General features: G+C 43.4%; 1 protein-coding gene across 1 annotated transcript in view; it reads left to right on the forward strand.

The window, feature by feature from the left end:
* ABCA4 (ATP binding cassette subfamily A member 4) overlaps window positions 1-20760 on the forward strand; it is a 152478-nt gene that overhangs the window by 31814 nt on the left and 99904 nt on the right. The window contains exons 7-11 of the mRNA XM_068964606.1: window positions 12272-12361; window positions 14622-14862; window positions 15880-16019; window positions 16636-16752; window positions 17589-17786. Of these exons, the coding sequence (XP_068820707.1) occupies window positions 12272-12361; window positions 14622-14862; window positions 15880-16019; window positions 16636-16752; window positions 17589-17786 (786 nt within the window). The remainder of the gene's footprint in view (window positions 1-12271; window positions 12362-14621; window positions 14863-15879; window positions 16020-16635; window positions 16753-17588; window positions 17787-20760) is intronic.

Genomic DNA, 20760 nt, shown 5'->3' on the forward strand with positions numbered 1-20760 from the left:
CTGAAGCTTGTTTCCTCTCTTTTCATCTGATGCTTCACAACTGTCAGGTTGCAACAAACATGCTTCAAATCTACATTCCTCCAGTTGCCTAGCAACAACTTCCCTCCCGGATAAATCTGGATTTCCTGTAGCGGCCCACAATTAATCACAGTGGGCCCCTCACTGTCTGTCTACTGCTTCTTCTGCTTTTCACCTCTGTCTGGGTGCTTTAAAAACAGCAGTTCATCCCTTACTCCAGAGCCCTCCACCAGTTCCCAGAGGCCATGTTATCCTTGTAAAGACACTTTTAACCCAAGGCTGCCTATTCACCCTTGTGTTAGATCCTCAACTTAGAAATCAATACTGTTTTCCAGATGGACTTCTTTGAATCAGAGAAAGTAAAACAAAAATTTCAACTCATAAAACATGACTTTTTTGTTGTGACAGCGTGGCATCTGTTTGATTAACCTGTTGGATCCAAAGTGTCAGCAAGAATTGCTCAAATGAGACTTTTTTAGTAGCTGCTGCTGCTGCTAAGTCGCTTCAGTTGTGTCCGACTCTGTGCAACCCCATCGACGGCAGTCCACCAGGCTCCCCCGTCCCTGGGATTCTCCAGCCACGAACACTGGAGTGGGTTGCCATTTCCTTCTCCAGTGCATGAAAGTGAAAGTGAAGTCACTCAGTCTTGTCCAACTCTTCAAGACCCCATGGACTGCAGCCTACCAGGCTCCTCCATCCATGGGATTTTCCAGGCAAGAGTACTGGAGTGGGTTGCCATTGCCTTCTCCGTTAGTAGGGAATATGCTTTATTCTGCCTCAAGAAAAAATATTACATAGTCCCAAAAGATAGGCATGTACCTTGTCCCTTGAGAACCCAGAGACCTCATGTAACCAGAATTTTCTTGGCTACTGTGTAGGACCTTGTATCCATTTTTCAAGTTCTGGACCAAGGCCCAGGAACCCCTGAGACCTCCCGTAGCTGATGGAAGATGATAGAGACCTACTTTTCTATAGCCCTATTTGTATATCCAATCTTCCTTATGAGATCTAATCAGGTCTTGAACTTGGGTTGAGTTCAACTTGAGTGCTGAGTTCTATGCATGACATAGAAGGGTTACTTGTTGTTTGGGAAATTGAGAAAACTTATTTGGCATAGGAATCAGTGGTGTGCGTGTGTGTGTGTGTGTGTGTGAGAGAGAGAGAGATAGTGATACTTGCCATTTATGTCTGTGACCTTTTTTTCCAGAAATGTTTTCACATTTCCATTCAAATAAATTTACAGTCCCTTCCGGTTCTTTTGGCAGGAACAATCCATGCAAATTAGAATAGATACTGGGGGAGGGAGCCTGGGAAAGTTATTTTATAATTTATGGCAACATCAATCAGACAGTTGGTGACCAGACACGTATGAAGTGTTCCCTGGGGGAGCACTATCCTGAGATGGAGGCGGCATCTAAAACAAAGGTGCGAGGACTAGATCCTCGCTATTTACCATCTCCACTGGAAAGAGCTAGGAAAGGCATTGCAGCTGTGCTACCAGGGACACAACTGGGACTCAGTAAAGTTTTACATTAACATAATGAATATTATTAAATTGTTTTCAATGGGATATAGTTGCTTTATAATATTGTCAGTTTCTGCTGTGCAGCAACATGAATCAGCTGTATTCACACATATATTCCCTCTCTCTTGAGCCTCCCTCCCGCCCTATACCCGTGTAGGTCTTCATGCAGCAGTGAGCTGAGTTCCCTCTGCTCTATGGCAGGGCCCCACGAGCTGTTTCACACACGGCAGTGGATATATGTCAGTCCCAATCGCTCAGTCCGTCCGCACCACACCACCCCCTCCATGTCCACACATCTAGTCTCTACATTTGTGTCTCTATTCCAGCCCAGAAAATAGTGTACCATTTTCTTAGATTCCTCATATATGTGTGCTAATATAAAATATTTGTTTTTCTTTTTCTGATTTACTTCACTCTATAAAACAGACAAGACTGAAAAGGAAAATGTTAACCAAACACAAAAACGTACCTCCAGCAGTGGTTCCTCCTGTCCCCCTTCCTCAAATTTCTGGTCTCATTCTTACTGGCGGACCCTCTAGTTTCTCTTGCCATCTCTCCTTACGTTCCTCCTCCACCTGGAATTCCTGGCCCTCCTGTTCTGTCCATAAACACTGCCTTCAGTCTCATGATCATCACCTTGTCTTCTTTCAAAGCGTAACCAACTGTTAGCTTCCCCCATCCCTAGGGAGAGCCGACCACACCCTTTCTGTAAGTCACCGTTGTATCCTGTGAAAACATCTCTCATGGAACTTAAAATCACAATAGACTCGGTCTCTTATCCACTAGATTGTGTTTATTTTCTCATTAAGTAATACACTACACATTTATTGCACATTTACTATGTACCATACTCTGAAGATACATATTTTTAAAAGTGTATTCCTATGCTTAATGAATTTACAGTATAGTAGAAAGACAGAGGGGCTTCCCAAGTGGCTCAGCGATGGAGAATCCACCTGCCAATGCTGGAGACACAGGTTCAACCTCTGGGTCAGGAAGATCCCCTGGGTCTCCAACCCTCTCCAGTATTCTTGCCTGAGAATTCCCATGGACAGAGGAGCCTGATGGGCTACAGTCCACAGGGTCACAAAAGAGTCAGACATGACTTAGCAACTAAAACAACAACAGAAAGAGAGATGACTTTTAAAAAATACAAACCAATGTAAAAGTGAGAAATGGACAGAGGATTTAGGAGCAACTAGATGGGGTACATTAACCCAGGGGAAAGAGGGCAAGAAGAGCATGACGGTGGAGGGGAAGAAAGGTTTCTGGAGAATATGAGGTGGTTTTACATGAGCTGACTCTGGCCAGTAAGGTGAGGATGGGATGAGATGGAGTGGGTAGGTTCTTTTATTAGGCCCTAAAATGATAACCTAGCAACTAAGGGCAACAGGGTTTGCAGAGGCCTACAAAAATGCTTGAGATCTAAAAATAAAAAATGAATCATACTCTGGTTTCTCTTCAGATCACATAAATCTTTCACCATTTACTAAAAATAAAAATTATGGCTTCAAAATACAAAGAAAAAGCTTTAAAATGAAAGTTAATAAACATTAAATTGAATCCTTAAGAAAGGTAATATTTTTCAACTTTATGGTTAAGTTTAATATTCATGAAATTCTAAATTTAAAAAAATGGGTTTATAGTTCAGAGTCTTCCCCTTTACAAACAATAGTAAGTATTTGCAGTGATTGCTTAGACACTGTACCAGATCATTCATTAAATGAGCTCAGTTCAGTTCAGTCGCTCAGTCGTGTCCGACTCTTTGCAACCCCATGAATTGCAGCAGGCCAGGCCTCCCTGTCCATCACCAACTCCCGGAGTCCACCAAAACTCATATCCATCGAGTTGGTGATGCCATCCAGCCATCTCATCCTCTGTTGTCCCCTTCTCCTCCTGCCCTCAATCTTTCCCAGCATCAGGTTCTTTTCAAAAGAGTCAGCTCTTCACATCAGTGGCCAAAGTATTGGAGTTTCAGCTTCAACATCAGTCCTTCCAATGAACACCCAGGACTGATCTCCTTTAGGATGGACTGGTTGGATCTCCTTGCAGTCCAAGGGACTCTCAAGAGTCTTCTCCAACACTACAGTTCTAAAGCATCAATTCTTTGGCACTCAGCTTTCTTCACAGTCCAACTCTCACAACCATACATGACCACTTGAAAAACTATAGCCTTGACTAGAAAGACCTTTGTTGGTAAAGTAATGTCTCTGCCTTTGAATATGCTGTCTAGGTTGGTCATAACTTTCCTTCCAAGGAGTAAGCGTCTTTTAATTTCATGGCTGCAGTCACCATCTGCAGTGATTTTGGAGCCCAAAAAATAAAGTCTGACACTGTTTCCACTGTTTCCCCATCTATTTCCCATGAAGTGATGGGACCAGATGCCATAATCTTAGTTTTCTGAATGTTGAGCTTTAAGCCAACTTTTTCACTCTCCTCTTTCACTTTCATCAAGAGGCTTTTTAGTTCCTCTTCACTTTCTGCCATAAGGGTGGTATCATCTGCATATCTGAGGTTATTGATATTTCTCCTGCCAATCTTGATTCCAGCTTGTGCTTCTTCCAGCCCAGCGTTTATCACGATGTACTTTGCATTAAGTTAAATAAGCAGGGTGACAATATACAGCCTTGACGTACTCCTTTTCCTATTTGGAACCAGTCTGTTGTTCCATGTCCAGTTCTAACTGTTGCTTTCTGACCTGCATACAGGTTTCTCAAGAGGCAGGTCAGGTGGTCTGGTATTCCCATCTCTTGAAGAATTTTCCACAGTTTATTGTGATCCACACAGTCAAAGGCTTTGGCATAGTCAATAAAGCAGATGTTTTTCTGGAACTCTCTTCCTTTTTCCATGATCCAGCAGATGTTAGCAATTTGATCTCTGGTTCCTCTGCCTTTTCTAAAACCAGCTTGAACATCAGGGAGTTCACGGTTCACATATTGCTGAAGCCTGGCTTGGTGAATTTTGAGGATTACTTTACTAGCATGGGAGATAAGTGCAATTGTGTGGTAGTTTGAGCATTCTTTGGCATTTCCTTTCTTTGGAATTGGAATGAAAACTGACCTTTTCCAGTCCTGTGGCCACTGCTGAGTTTTCCAAACTTGCTGGCATATTGAGTGCAGCACTTTCACAGCATCATCTTTTTAGGATTTGAAATAGCTCAACTGGACTTCCATCACCTCCACTAGCTTTGTTCATAGTGATGCTTCGTAAAGCCCACTTGACTTCACATTCCAGGATGTCTGACTCTAGGTGAGTGGTCACACCATCATGATTATCTGGGTCATGAAGATGTTCTTTGTACAGTTCTTTTGTGTATTCTTGCCACCTCTTCTTAATATCTTCTGCTCCTGTTAGGTCCATACCATTTCTGTCCTTTATTGAGCCCATCTTTGCATGAAATGTTCCCTTGGTATCTCTAATTTTCTTGAAGAGATCTCTAGTCTTTCCAAAGTTGTTGTTTTCCTTTATTTCTTTGCATTGATCGCTGAGGAAGGCTTTCTTATCTCTCCTTGCTATTCTTTGGAACACTGAACTTTTATAGCTTTCCTTTTCTCCTTTACCTTTCGCTTCTCTTCTTTTCACAGCTATTTGTAAGGCCTCCTCAGACAGCCATTTTGCTTTTTTGCATTTCTTTTCCATGGGGATGGTCTTGATCCCTGTCTCCTGTACAGTGTCACAAACCTCCATCCATAGTTCATCAGGCACTCTGTCTATCAGATCTAGTCCCTTAAATCTATTTCTCACTTCCACTGTATAATCATAAGGGATTTGATTTAGGTCATACCTGAATGGTCTAGTGGTTTTCCCCACTTTCTTCAATTTAAGTCTGAATTTGGCGATAAGGAGTTCATGATCTGAGCCACAGTCAGCTCCCGGTCTTGTTTTTGCTGACTGTATAGAGCAGTTCAGTTCAGTTCAGTTCAGTCGCTCAGTCGTGTCTGACTCTTTGTGACCCCATGAATTGCCGCACGCCAGGCCTCGCTGTCCATCACCAACTCCCAGAGTTCACTCAGATTCACGTCCATCGAGTCAGTGATGCCATCCAGCCATCTCATCCTCTGTCGTCCCCTTCTCCTCCTGCCCCCAATCCCTCCCAGTCAGAGTCTTTTCCAATGAGTCAACTCTTCGCATGAGGTGGCCAAAGTACTGGAGTTTCAGCTTTAGCGTCATTCCTTCCAAAGAAATCCCAGGGCTGATCTCCTTCAGAATGGACTGGTTGGATCTCCTTGTAAGAGTCTTTTCCAACACCACAGTTCAAAAGCATCAATTCTTCAGCCCTCAGCCTTCTTCACAGTCCAACTCTCACATCCATACATGACTACTGGAAAAACCATAGCCTTAACTAGACGAACCTTAGTCGGGAAAGTAATGTCTCTGCTTTTCAATATGCTATCTAGGTTGGTCATAACTTTTCTTCCAAAGAGTAAGCGTCTTTTAATTTCATTGCTGCGGTCACCATCTGCAGGGATTTTGGAGCCCAAAAAATAAAGTCTGACACTGTTTCCACTGTTTCCCCGTCTATTTCCCATGAAGTGATGGGACCGGATGCCATGATTTTAGTTTTCTGAATGTTGAGCTTTAAACCAACTTTTTCACTCTCCTCTTTCACTTTCATCAAGAGGCTTTTTAGTTTCTTTTCACTTTCTGCCATAAGGCTGGTGTCATCTGCATATCTGAGATTATTGATATTTCTCCCGGCAATCTTAATTCCAGCTTGTGCTTCCTCCAGCCCAGCGTTTCTCATGATGTACTCTGCATAGAAGTTAAATAAGCAGGGTGACAATATACAGCCTTGACGTACTCCTTTTCCTATTTGGAACCAGTCTGTTGTTCCATGTCCAGTTCTAACTGTTGCTTCCTGACCTGCATATAGGTTTCTCAAGAGGCAGGTCAGGTGGTCTGGTATTCCCATCTCTTTCAGAATTTTCCACAGTTTATTGTGATCCACACAGTCAAAGGCTTTGGCATAGTCAATAAAGCAGAAATAGATGTTTTGCTGGAACTCTCTTCCTTTTTCCATGATCCAGTGGATGTTGGCAATTTTATCTCTGGTTCCTCTGCCTTTTCTAAAACCAGCTTGAACATCAGGATATTCTCTGTTGACATATTGCTGAAGCCTGGCTTGGAGAATTTTGAGCATTACTTTACTAGCATGTGAGATGAGTGCAATTGTGTGGTAGTTTAAGCATTCTTTGGCATTGCCTTTCTTTGGGATTGGAATGAAAACTGACCTTTTCCAGTCCTGTGGCCACTCCTGAGTTTTCCAAATTTGCTGGCATATTGAGTGCAGCACTTTCACAGCATCATCTTTCAGGATTTGAAATAGCTCAACTGGAATTCCATCACCTCCACTAGCTTTGTTCGTAGTGATGCTTTCTAAGGCCCACTTGACTTCACATTCCAGGATATCTGGCTCTAGATGAGTGATCACACCATCGTGATTATCCAGGTTGTGAAGATCTTTTTTGTACAGTTCTTCTGTGTATTCTTGCCACCTCTTCTTAATATCTTCTGTTCCTGTTAGGTCCATACCATTTCTGTCCTTTATTGAGCCCATCTTTGCATGAAATGTTCCCTTGGTATCTCTAATTTTCTTGAAGAAATCTCTAGTCTTTCCCATTCTGTTGTTTTCCTCTATTTCTTTGCATTGATCACTGAGGAAGACTTTCTTATCTCTTCTTCGTATTCTTTGGAACTCTGCATTCAGATGCTTATATCTTTCCTTTTCTCCTTTGCTTTTCACCTCTCTTCTTTTCACAGCTATTTGTAAGGCCTCCCCAGACAGCCATTTTGCTTTTTTCATTTCTTTTCCATGGGGATTGTCTTGATCCCTGTCTCCTGTACAGTGTCACGAACCTCCATCCATAGTTCATCAGGCACTCTGTCTATAAGATCTAGGTCCTTAAATCTATTTCTCACTTCCACTGTATAATCATAAGGGATTTGATTTAGGTGATACCTGAATGATCTAGCGGTTTTCCCTACTTTCTTCAATTTGAGTCTTAATTTGGTAATAAGGAGTTCATGATCTGAGCCACAGTCAGCTCCTGGTCTTGTTTTTGTTGACTGTATAGAGCTTCTCCATCTTTGGCTGCAAAGAATATAATCAGTCTGATTTCGGTGTTGATCATCTGGTGATGTCCATGTAGTTAGTCAAAGGCAAATTTCAAAAGTAAAATTAAGAGCCTTATAAATGTGTATCTATCTATCTATATCAATGTAGCTATAGACAGAGACACAGATGCTTTAAATATGTGAATTTGAGGCAGGATCAAGTGTTAAGATCAGATTGTGCCTAGAGCCTATGGAGATGAAGGAGAGAGGATGGAAAGAAGCTGTCCACTGAGGCAAAGCACAGGGATAGATAGTATCTAGTCCACCGTTAAGTGAGGAAAACCACAGCAAACTCACAAAGAAGAGAAAGTGCTTACAAGTGATAGGAGCTGTGACTGACTGATTCCTGTCTAGTCTCTGGGTGCATGAATGTGACAGTTGCTTATCTTCTGTGCCTCTGGGCTTCTTAGGTCTCTCTTAGGTGCCTCCCATCATCTAGGACCCTGCTTGTTTTTCTCTGCACAGCTTCTTTCATCTCCATCCCTTGATTCCAGCTTCTTTCTAAGGCTGTCTTTCCTATTTCTCTTTTCTCCCCTCTCTACATTTTGATGGCTCATCCTGGCCCACACTCAGACTCAGCACCAGCTTCTAGATCTTCAGGCTGGGATTTTGACAATGGGATGGGGAAGAATCACCCATGACGCCCAGGCTTCCAGCTCTGGTGACGGGCAGGAGGCAGTGCCACCAACTGACAAAGGGCATCCCAGAACAGAAGCTGGTCTGGGAGAAGATAATGAGATCAGTTTAGGAGTGGATTTGAGCAAATTATCCAACAAACAATTTAAAGTTGGAGATGCAGATTTAGAAGTCATCAACAAAAATGTAGCGGATTAAATGATAAAGGGAATGAAAAAACCCAGAGAGAGTGTGCGGAGTGAGAAGAGCGAGGGTATAGAGGTCCTCAGGAACCTCAGCACATATGCGGAAGGTGGAAGCAGAAGAGCTTACGGGACAGGCAGAGAGAGAACAGAGGAAACCAGGCAAGACGAGTGTCATGGAGGAAAAGAACATGACCAATTGTCAAGAGCAGAGAGGTCTGAAAAGAGCAGAACAGAAAGCATTCCTCAGACTCTAAAACTGGGGATTCTAGTGAAATCATCTTGCTAGGATGACGAAGGCAGGAGACTGGGAAGTGCTGGTGAGGAAATGAATCACTGAATGCGAATTGTTCTTCTAAGAAATGTGGGAATAAAGGGTGGAGCAGGGAAGACCTTCTCCCAAGTAAGAGAGAATTCTTCCTGCCTTACTGGCTTTGAAATGGGACATTGATGCTTTTTCTGCTTTTGAACGCAAACTGAAACACCAACTCTTTGTGGGTCTCCAGCCTGCTTGGGCTTCCCTGGTGGCTCAGATCGTAAAGAATCTACCTGCAGTGGAGAAGACCCAGGTTCAATCCCTGTGTTGGGAAGATCCCCTGGAGAAGGGAATGGCTAACCACTCCAGTAGTCTTGCCTAGAAAATTCCATGGACAGAGGAGTCTGACGAGCTACAGTCCATGGGGTGGCAAAGAGTTGGACACAACTGAACAACTAATATGCACTTAGCCTACCAACTCACCCTGAAGATCTTGGGATTGGCCAGCCTCCATAATTTCATGAGCCAATTCCTTAGAATAAATCTCTTCCTATCTATCTGTCTATCTTCCTATCTATCTATGTACTGCCCTTAAGCATACCATTTCATGAAGTAGCAGGTGTAGAAACAGTCACCTGCTTGTTGCTATGAGCATTCATTCATCATATTTGATATGTGCCTAAATGTCTACTGTGTGCCCAACACACAGACATAGTTCCTGTCTACGTGGAGCTTAGAGTATAATAAGAGAGACAGATAGCATGTGAACAGTAGAATAATTACCTATGGTGAAGAGTGCAAGGAAGGAAATAAACAGGGCACCTTAAAAGAACTCAACAGAGCAAGGGCGAGTGAAGAAGCATATAAAAAGAAGCATCATCTAAATCTACCATAAGAACACTGTCTTTCATATAGATAGTGGTCTTAGGAATCAGCCTTGAAGAATGAGGAAAACTTTACCAAGCGGAGGAGGGAGATGGACAATGTGCACAAGCCAGGAAGCATGAGAAAGGGGCCAGCACATTAGGGAGTGTAGAAAGAAGTCTAGACTCTGAAGGAAAAGTAGGAGAGAAGGCTTGGGAGGGAGCCACGCACCAGCTCATGAGAAGTCACGTGTGTCCAGCATGGGTACTGACCTTCTCTCCTGGAGACAGTAGGGAGCCACGGAGGATCTTTGTGTGGGAGAAGTAACATGATTGTATTGTCATGTTAGGTAACTCAGGCTATAGTGTGGAGGGTGCATTTGAAGGAAGGAGATTAGGGTCAAGAGGTCAGCAAGAAGACTGTTCTGATAAGATGTTCTGAGAAAGAAGCAAGGAGAACTTAAGCTAAACAGTTTAGTGAGCAAAGAACAAAGAGAGGAGAGAGTATTGATGCAATATTCATTTATTTATGCATGCAAAAACCTTTTTATTTTTAGAATTTTATTTTAGAAATAACTATAAAAGAGAAAATAACATCATAAATGCCCATGCACCCATCACCCAGCTTCAACTATTATCAACATTTGGCTGTTCTTGTTTTATCTGTTCCATTGTTCCCTGAAGTCTTTTAAAGCAAATCACACACAACATTTCACCCTCACATATTTCCCTATGTATCTCTAACATAAAAACTTACTTGTTTTAACAAAACCACAGTTCTATGATCACTCCCAGCAAAATTAATTCCTCAATAATACCTAATACCCTGTTATGTTAACTTTCCCTTTGCTTGTTACAGGTGGTTTGTTCATATCAAAGTCAAAATAAGGTTCACAATAGCATTGTAATTGGTTATGTCTTGGACGGAGGAGCCTGGAAGGCTGCAGTCCATGGGGTCGCTAAGAGTCGGACACGACTGAGCGACTTCACTTTCACCTTTCACTTTCATGCATTGGAGAAGGAAATGGCAACCCACTCCAGTGTTCTTGCCTGGAGAATCCCAGGGACGGGGGAGCCTGGTGGGCTGCTGTCTATGGGGCCGCACAGAGTCGGACATGACTGAAGCGACTTAGCAGCAGCAGCAGTATGTCCCCTTTCATCTGTAATAGTTCTTATTGGAGGTAGTTTGGAAGGCGAGTCAGCAGGACTAAGTGATATCTTACCATTGGGATACATTTTTACCTGCTGGCTTCCTCCCTTCCTACCTACTCTTCTCAGCCCCACCCTCTTATGGGAAAACAGGAATTAAAGTACTTTGCCCAACACTGAAGCTATTTTCAAGGAGTTTGCAAAGTAGTCATGGCAAGACCAAAGTCTGGGACCAGTATTAAGGTTAAGGAGAAAAGACATTTCTCAAGGTTATAGTTTCAATGGTGGCTTTCCTGCTCCTTAGTCTAGAAAATTCTCCTGCTGCTTTGTAGCTCTCATGCATAAGGAGGTCTTTCATACTGCAGTTATAAAGTAAGCCTGAAATGCTAATGCTCCATAAGTGTATATACACTTATTCTTCAGTTCAGAGTCAGAGAGAAATATGAGGGCTCCTGCACCTACAGCCAGGAGAGAGGGGAGCAGGACCACAGCTAGAAATAGGCCAGGGTGCTCAAAGCCTAACTCCACCTGCTTCTCTGCTTTGCTGCAGCTGGATCAGTACCCCCAGCATTTAGGAGAGTGGTACTGGCAAATGAGAAGGCAAGGCTTGTGGCTTGTGGTCCACAAATATATGAATGATAATTATATGTTGAGCTTGTTAAAATGCAGATCCCCTCTGGCCTACGCAAGGGGCATGCTTGAGTCTGAATCACCATCTCAAAAGTAAGAATTCAATCCTAAAAAAAACAGAGAACTGGTGATGTCAATCATTTTGAAACTATGAAGAATGAAGTCATTCATTCAGGACTTGAACTTGATTTCCGGCAAACAAGGTGTTCACATCAGGCTCCGGGCCTCAGAGCCAGAAAACTCATGAACTCCCACCTTCCCCACAGCGGTGGAAAACACGCCAACAGCGCTGTGTTGCTGCACAGGCCTGGGATCACTAGAACACCAGCATGAGACAGAGACTCTGAGAGGGAACTGCTCTCTCTATTCAAGGCTGCCAGCAGCAGCTTTGAAAAGAAAGGTGCTGGAGTTGGCCGACTCATCCATAAGAGATTGGTGCTAAACAGAGAAAGAAACACAACCTGTCTGGAAAGGACATAAAGGGACAACAACGACCAGGAAGCCTGCGAGCATCCGCAAAGCCCGGGTGAACAGATGGGCGCCGTCCGCACGCAGCCTTCCTTTACGCACCAGCAGCTGCTCTGTTTTCTTTCCTCCAGGAGTCTTGTTTGGTGTCACTAAACCAGCATTCAGAATCACTTTGGTGTATTTAATGTCACCATAAAACTATTTGTGATTGACTAGTTCAGCAGGGTTGAGAATAAGAACCTTTGATTTTCTCAGTTAGACAAAAACTTGTTTTTGAAAGCAGTCTTGCAGAAGAGGTCCTATAATCAGAAAGAAGGTAGGAAATGTTTTTCCAGCATAGCAGAGATCAGATAGCACCAACGTGCATATGTAGAACTGCACACACACACACATGTATGTTTTTAAAATATTTTTTTCCTATCAATTACAGTTTCCCAGACTCCTAGACAGCAGTTCTCAAGGTATGAATCTGAGATCCTGGGGAAGAATATTATCTGATATGTCACCAAGAATTCAAGAAGTAAGTGGCTTGATGATAGAAATATAATTCCATTATATCTTTCCACTGTTTTATCACACTTATTATATCAAATAACTTAATTGTACCTCAGACCCGTTCAAGGAGAAATACATTCAATTTTTCCATCTAGCAATTTCAAAACACCTGTTCATATATCCTTAATTATCCATGCTCCTGAGTTGGAGGCAGACAAAAAGGAACCAATTGTCTAATTTCACACCTAGAAGGAAACAACACTTTGTCTGGTATAGTGGATTATCAGGGGACTTACAACTGAATTCAAGTCTTTTCACTCTTTCTAACATGATACAATATTCTCTTATGCCCTTAAAATCCATAAATCTATACCATTAATAGTAATAGCATATACTTACAGACTCTAAGTGTCTTACATACTTTACTCATTTCATCACAAAGAGAGTGACTTTTTGGTGTTGTTTTATAAAAGATGTGCACATTTTAATCAAATACACAAGCCAATTGGCCATATATAAACGATTTTCCAGTCAACAGATGAGAGGTGCTGGGGTCACGATGATGAAGAGACAGATATATGGTCATTGCCTTGTGAAATGTAAAGTCCACCAGGGAGGAGAGCTGTGAAATAAACAATTAGCTTCAAGTGTAGTGAATCTTATGAAAGAGAGGCAAAGGGGAAACATAATTTTCCCAAAACTTTTTTTCCCTCCAGTATTCTCAGCTGATTTGGGCTTTGCCAACCTTGAAAACTGCATGGTTAGAATCTGTCCTCATGAAACTAAGCTCAGCCTGGGCAGAGAGCTGTGCAGGGCAAGTTAGAAAAGGGCCCATTGTACTGATGGCCACCTGCTGTAGTAGGAGTCTCTGTTTAACATTCTTCTCTTCATAAGCATTTAAAAAATGTATATCAGTATAATAGGGTTGAAGCTGATAGAGAATTTTTTTTTAATCTCCAAAGCAAATCAACACTCTTAATTCCATGTGGGAGTTCCAGAAAGTTTCTTGCCTGACTAGATAACAAGTCTAGCATTCGTGAACTGCACTGAAGCAGATGGCCCTGTTTATATTAACTGATACTAAACCATTTGACCCTGGAACAGCCTCTTCATCTCTGAGTGCTTTGATTAAATGAGCAACATAATAATGGTAATAACCTCTTACAAGACTGTCATAAGGCTTACTGCTATTAAAGCAATTTGAGATTCCATCTTTATTATTGAAGCCTAGACTGTGATTATAGGCATGACTCACTATGTGGATTCTCCATGGCACTCAACAGTTTCAGAGGGCAAGTGTTGGCATGTGGACAGAGAGGAGATGACAGGTGAACATCACTTATTGCAGTAGGAGAACTGTTTTCAGTCTCACCTGATTGAGTGGTTTTTTAAGATCTCCATATGCCTTTGAACACAGGTAACCAAGTGTGTCTGGGGAATAAAAGCAGCATGGTTTTTATTTTGTGTTTTCCTTTAAAGTCAAATGGTAGTATGGAAACTGATATCTTGGCAACTCTGGCAGCCCTTAACTTAGTTCTCAGCGTTATAGATTCACCTTCAAAAGATGAGGCCAGTGAGTGCCACCAGTACCCGTATGGGGAGAGGACCACCAGCCTCTTCTTAGTTTGGTGCAGAATTTAAAGAGGTTTTCCAGGAATGGAGAGTTCATTTGTTCTATATTTGCTTCGATCTTAAAATATATATACACACACACAGACTGAAAGAAACCACAAACCACACATTTCAGGGAAATGGAACAGTCCACATTCAGTAAAGCTAAGCTAATAAGAAGATAATTTTCCAAATATAAGAAACTAATTTCTAAACTATTTGGCCAAAGACCAAATTTGCCCTGACTTTGCCTTTCTAAGACAGAGCTACTCCTCCATTTCATTTCCCAATTTTTTCCAGTAGCTCCATCTTGATGGGAATAACAGAACCAAAGAAGTGACTTACAAAGAAATATTCTCTACATTTCGCTAAGGATACATTCCCAGGGAATTCACACTAAACAGACTGGAAAAGAGAAGTAATATTAAAATGCTTTTGGAAGTTACCTCTTTTATTTTCTTTAAGGCTCATCCTAGTTTCCTCCTAGGGCCTGAGTGGATGGCAGTAGCTTTTATTTCACACCTGGATTAAAGATCGCCAAGAATATTTATGTTTTCTTTTAAATGTGGAAATCAAAGGCATATGCTGAGATCTCTCCAAACGGAGCTTTGGCTTCACAGTGGGTTGTGACTCTGACTGCCTCAGAATGACCTGAAGCCTTTGCCTTGCCATAGTTCATCCACCGGCCAAGTGTTCAAGACTTGCTATGGGTGACCAGACCTCTCGTGCAGACTGGAGGCCCGGAGACCTTCACGCAGCTGATGGGCATCCTCTCTGACCTCTTGTGTGGCTACCCGGAGGGAGGAGGATCTCGGGTGTTCTCCTTCAACTGGTACGAAGACAATAACTATAAGGCCTTTCTAGGGATCGACTCCACAAGGAAGGATCCTATCTATTCTTATGACGAAAGAACAAGTAAGTTTTCTAAGTCCTGCATATAAATTGGCTTCTAATATTGAGTTAAGCTGATAGGGTCACACTTGCAGGTGAAATTAATCCCGGGGTTGACTTACCCTGGGTCTTGTTGATCAGCTTTGGGCAAAGAAGCTTCTCCTTGTACAGAGTCCATTTCCCCAAGTAGGAAGAGGGGCAGTGCTCAGAAAGAAATCTGGAAGTGAGTCAAGGAAAGAACAGAGACCCGCTTGGAAAGGGAACAGAGGGGACATTTCCAACTGATCTGATTGAACTAGGGTTAAGTTCTAGAGGAAGAGAAAGATAAATGAGGAGGCAGCCCAGAGTTGCAAGCAGAGCTGGGGTCAGAAGGGCTCTGGCAAATAAACATGGCTGTGGGATGTTTTTACAAACACAATGCAGTGAAAATCTGTATGAGTACTATTGAATTGTGTTCCAAAAGGCAAGTTGCCTGCAAGTTATCTTTCCCACTTTTCCTTATTTTTTTTGGCTCCTGTGGGGTAAAGGAGGGTGGGGTATGGATGAAATGCAACCTAACCCACTAGTTAAAAATTAAAGAGGCAGTGAGGCACGCACCCAAAGCAGTTGGGCCCCAAGATAGCCACACACAACAAAGAAGTTAAGCGGCTAATTAAAGGGAAATTATTGAAACTAAAGCTGAGATTTCAAGTGAAGGCCTCGTTTGGCCTCTCGGTCCCTTTCATCTGAGAATGTCCTCTGTTCCTTTTAATAATCGCAAGCAGGCTTCTCAACCTTCTTCTAAAGCAAAGGAAAAAAAAAAAAAAAGAAACCGAGGGCAAGCCCCATCCTTTGTTTCTCTGATGAGGCCTTTATTGAGATGCACTGTGGCATTTTGTTACTTACTAATGATGAGCTTGTTATTGGTGGAGTGCAGCCTATTAATTCAGGTTATTTGTCAAATCCTCCAGCATATAGTTGAATGAAACATGTGATTTGAACACACTAATGACTGTGTTTAGCTGGGAGTTTCTATAAAATCTGTCCCTTCTCTCCTGACAGCGACCTTTTGTAATGCATTGATCCAGAGCCTGGAGTCAAACCCTCTAACCAAAATAGCCTGGAGGGCAGCAAAGCCTCTGCTGATGGGAAAAATCCTCTTTACTCCAGATTCCCCTGCAACACGCAGGATCCTGAAGAATGTAAGGTCCCAGCTGGTCTTGTCCCTTCTGCCTTCTGCCTCTGGCTGTCCAGTAGAATGGGAGTGTATGTGCATGCATGTGTGTGTATGTGTGAGTGTGTGTGTGTGTTTTACTGTGCCCTCCTGGTGGTGAGCCTTCTGTTTGTTTTTCAGTGGACATTTGGTTCCTCCCATGGGAAGGCTTTGCACCGGTGCCCCTGCCTGGACCCTCCCTTCTCTATGGAGCCTGCAATGATATTTTCTTCCTCATTGCCTGAATTCTATCCCTTAGAGAGGGGTTCACAGTTCTCTGAAGCCTGGCTTCCGGGAATAGACAAAGATAGGGAGGAAGGGAGGGAGAGCATTTGCTCACAGGGAGTCCAAATCTAGCTTTAATGAGATTCTGAGACAATAACATCATCAATATTAGGAATACCACTGAGAAATGAAATTCTGTCAGTCCTGGAGGCTGGGAAATAGCCGATTGTTCTGGGAAATATCAGTTGACTGAGAAAATAAAGACAATTCCTTGAAAACCCTTTCCTAAACAGTGCAGGTTAGTGACCGGAAAGGTACAACCAAAGATTCTCTCTTACTTTTTCTCTCTCCATTCTCTTGCTGTCTCTGTCTGATTTTAGGCTAATTCGACATTTGAAGAGCTGGAGCGTGTCAGGAAGTTGGTCAAAGTCTGGGAAGAAGTAGGGCCCCAGATCTGGTACTTCTTTGACAAGAGCACACAGATGACCATGATCAGAGTACGGATGGCATTAGAGGTTGGGAGGGAGAGGGGAAGAGAAAGGCCAGGAAAGTTCCGTTTGTTTCCTCTTCCCATAACTTTCCCTGGAATTAGATTAAAATATAACAGGCACCAGTTTTTGAAGCTGTCCTTAACTGGAATCACTGACTTTGCATGGGACCTAGGGCTTTGCTGGTGGCTCAGACGATAAAGAATCTGCCTGCAATGAGGGAGATTTGGGTTCTCTCCCTAGGTTGGAATGATCCCCTGGAGGAAGGCATACCTTCCTCCAATACCCACTCCAGTATTCTTGCTTGGAGAATCCCATGGACAGAGGAGCCTGGAGCGCTACAGTCCATGGGGTCACAAAGAGTTGGAAACAACTGAGCGACTAAGTACAGCACAGGTTTCTGAAACTGGGGAAATACAAGAACCCACATGAGGGCCTCCAATTCAAAGGGGCATCTCCTCAAGGGGCCAGTTCTGTAACTGCAAAAATAGTCAGATGTGTCTCTCTGGTCCCATTTTCCATTTTGCAAAACCAGGAGATAAGAGTCCTGCGTAGCAGAGATAATATAAAGGAAACCAAAGAAAAGCCTTAAGAAAAAGAAAGCTTCCAATATACCATGTCCCTGCCCCTCTCCCCCATTCCCACATCCCTCCTTTATTATAGAGACCTATGTTTAGGGGGGAAATGGGATATAGCTAGATATGCTTTATGATAGAAGAAAACCCACTAGATTTTTAGGGAAACTTAGAGTCTATCCTATTTGTTAAAAATTGGCAATGGCCTAAAAACAAGACCAGAGATCCTGTGGAATTCTAAATGCTGTAATTGTGTTGCTTCTTCCCAAGGACACTCTGGAGAACCCAACAGTAAAAGCTTTTTGGAATAGGCAGCTTGGTGAGGAAGGCATCACTGCTGAAGCCATCCTGAGCTTCCTCTATGAGGCGCCTCGAGAGGGCCAGGCTGACGATGTGGGCAACTTCAACTGGAGGGATATATTTAACATCACTGATCGTGCCCTACGCCTGGCTAATCAATATCTGGAGGTAAGGGTAGCAAGTCACCTGAGGGCCACCCAGGACCCCTTCAGAACAGCCCTGTACATGGAGCCAGAGATTCCTTAGCAAGTCAAGTGGTCTCGGGTTTCAAATCTCATTTTCTTCACTGAAAGATTCCCACAGTCCCCAAACGGAGATGGACCTTGTTCTCTGTCCGCTTATCCACAATTAAAACAGTTCCCTCTTCACATCTGCCTCCTAACAGCTCCCTCGCTCCTTCTTGGCTGTCCCCTTGAAGCCCATATGGTGTCGTGTCTGTCCTTAGCCACCTCTTGTCTGCATTGCCTCGGTGGCTGTCCACTGCTAGTGTCACCAAACCTCCAGTTATGAGGTCCCCCTGCTTGTTAGATACTCCCACCCCCAGGTTCTACAGGCACGTCAGACTCAGCATGTCCCAAAATAAATCTGTGTTCACCCTCCCTGTAAAATGCATCCTCCTTCAGCATTTCCTACCCTGATCAAGTCCTCTGCGTTTTTGCAGATTCTTAAATTAGAGGTTTTACAATCACTCTTAAATCACCCTCCATACAACACTTCTCATTAATTGTGTAACTTTGTGCCAAACTCTGTGCTAAGTGTTTTTACGTACCTTAGTCCCTTCAATCCTCCGACAGCTCCATCATGTGTTGGTTGTCATCATTCTACTTTACAGATGTAAAAGCTGAGGCTTAAAGAGTTTAGGTATGATCCCCATTAGCTATTAGGTGGAGCAGACAGGAAGGGATACTGCTGCCCAGACTCCTGCCCTGCGTCTGTCATGCCCAGTCACTGAGCTTTGTCTTCTCATCTCTTAGTATTCCTCAGCTCCTCCTCTTACCTTCTAGGCTCTCTGAACCCCAGAGGCCTTCTCATCTTTCTACCAGTCATTCCTAAATTCTCCCTCCCTGGACTCCAGGGTCCATTCTTTGTTGGTTCAGCTTCTTCTCCATGATGACACCAGAGTTACATTCCAAACTCACATCTGCTAATATTACTCTCACACTTACAGTCTTAATGACCCACTCTCCAGGAAGACAAGTCCCTTCCAAACCTGCCCCAGCCCACTTTCCCAGCCTCTGCTCGTTCACACATCTTCAGTTCTGCCCCACTGGCCCTGCCACCACCCTAAAGCACACCCTGGCTTCTCATGGTGTCATTCTTTGCAAATGTCTGTTTCTCTGACAATTTATTGGAGACTCTTTGCCTAAATAAAGAAAATTTATTGGTTGACATAACCTGGAAGTTCAGGGGACCTAGGACACTGTGTCCTTCCCTCTTACCTTGCTGTTTGCCTTGGCCCAACTCTGATCTCAGCCAGATCCTCTCCACTGGGTAGTGAGTCAGCTGCTCGCAGCCCTCAGTGGTCATCCTTATACCAAAATCTCTGCAGAAAGAGGGAGTGGCTTTCCCACAGCATACACAGTCCTCCTGGACAGTATTGGCCTGGCCGCTCTACCTAGCACCAGCCCCTTAGGGGACTGTGTACCACCCCGGGGTAAGGGAGGCAGCGTTAGCTTCATCTGAGTCTCAAGGACTGAGCAGGGTTACTGTAAACTGGGGGAAGGTCTTTCCCCAAAAGAAGAAACACAAGGCAGAGAAGTCCAAAAGGCTTTCCCTTCCCCATCGATTGAGTGACTATCCATTCATTTTTTGAGACTTAGCTCTCAAATGTCACTTCTGCTTCAACACAGGGCTAGTCATTCACTCCTCTGTGCATCGCTGGCCCTCTCTTCGCATCTCTCTTAGATCTTGTTCCAGTCCGATTCGTGACAGCTATTAACATGTCCGTCTCCGGCTGATCAGCAGACTGGAGTTATCAGAGTCAGGGAACAGATCCTAGTTAGGTTCAAATTCTCAACCTCAGACTCCCAGGGAACATCTCTGTCTGGGAGCTACCTACCAATGGGCCTCACGTCATACAGCACATTGACACAGAGAAGATGCTCAAGGAAATAGGAGAGGAAATTAAGCCAGTGGCCCCCAAGAGCAAGCCCGTCTCCCCCATACTCCGTGGTCCTAAGGATAACTGACTAGTGAGAAAAAAGCCCACCTTCATCTGTCACCACAGCGTTCTTAAAGACTCCCTGCTGCTCTTGGAGCCACCAGAATTCTCCCAGTGTGTGCGCCACTTCCTCTCCAGAACCGTAGACATGTCAGCACAGGCTTCCTAGGTGGCCTTTCAGAAGGGGCCAGGCACGGCAGCAACACAACCAAAGTTCAGGTCATTCAAAGTGATTCCCACTTGTCTGAAGGCAACAGTGACCTTAGGTGCTTTCTACAAAACAAATTTCTGGACACAAACCCAGATCGATTGACTCAGAATTACCAGGGAAGAGGCCTAGTAATCTGTATTTTCACAGACCTATTAGATTGGTGGGGCCTCGAGGTCCCCTCATACAATTACTCAGTTGCTATTTTCTTCTTGCAATGCCTCTGCCAGCTAAGCCCCCATTCCTGGCCATGCCCACCCCCATCTGCCACTGTGGTTATAATATAGGCAGGATTTTTGGATCGGTTATGGACAGAGGCACGCTATTCGTTTATTCTTGCTGAATGGAGTTCATTGGGTCTCACAGTGGTTTTTGTGAGGTCCTATCAGAATACCTCTTATCTTTTGTTTAACTTGATATTTGCATAGTGATGTAAAGGGCTTGTTTTCTTGAAAGATCAGTTTTTCCACATATCTTGTGCTTAATATAGTACCAGATACCAAATAGAGAAGATGCTTAATATATATTAGATGGTTAAGAATTTAGTTTCTAGAACCAGACCACCTGGGTTCAAATCCCTGCTAATTGTGCCTCAATTTCTGCATCTGTAAAATGGATATATTGATACTTATCTAATAGGCTTGTTATGAGAATTAACTGGGTTAATTCTTGCAAAACACTTAAGACAGTGCCTGGCAATTAGTAAGCACTTAATATTAACTTTTTAGTAAAATACAAACAAACAAACAAGCAGAAACTACTGCTTGGGAGGA

The sequence above is a fragment of the Capricornis sumatraensis genome, chromosome 2 (assembly GCF_032405125.1).
Source record: "Capricornis sumatraensis isolate serow.1 chromosome 2, serow.2, whole genome shotgun sequence".
NCBI lineage: Eukaryota > Metazoa > Chordata > Mammalia > Artiodactyla > Bovidae > Capricornis > Capricornis sumatraensis.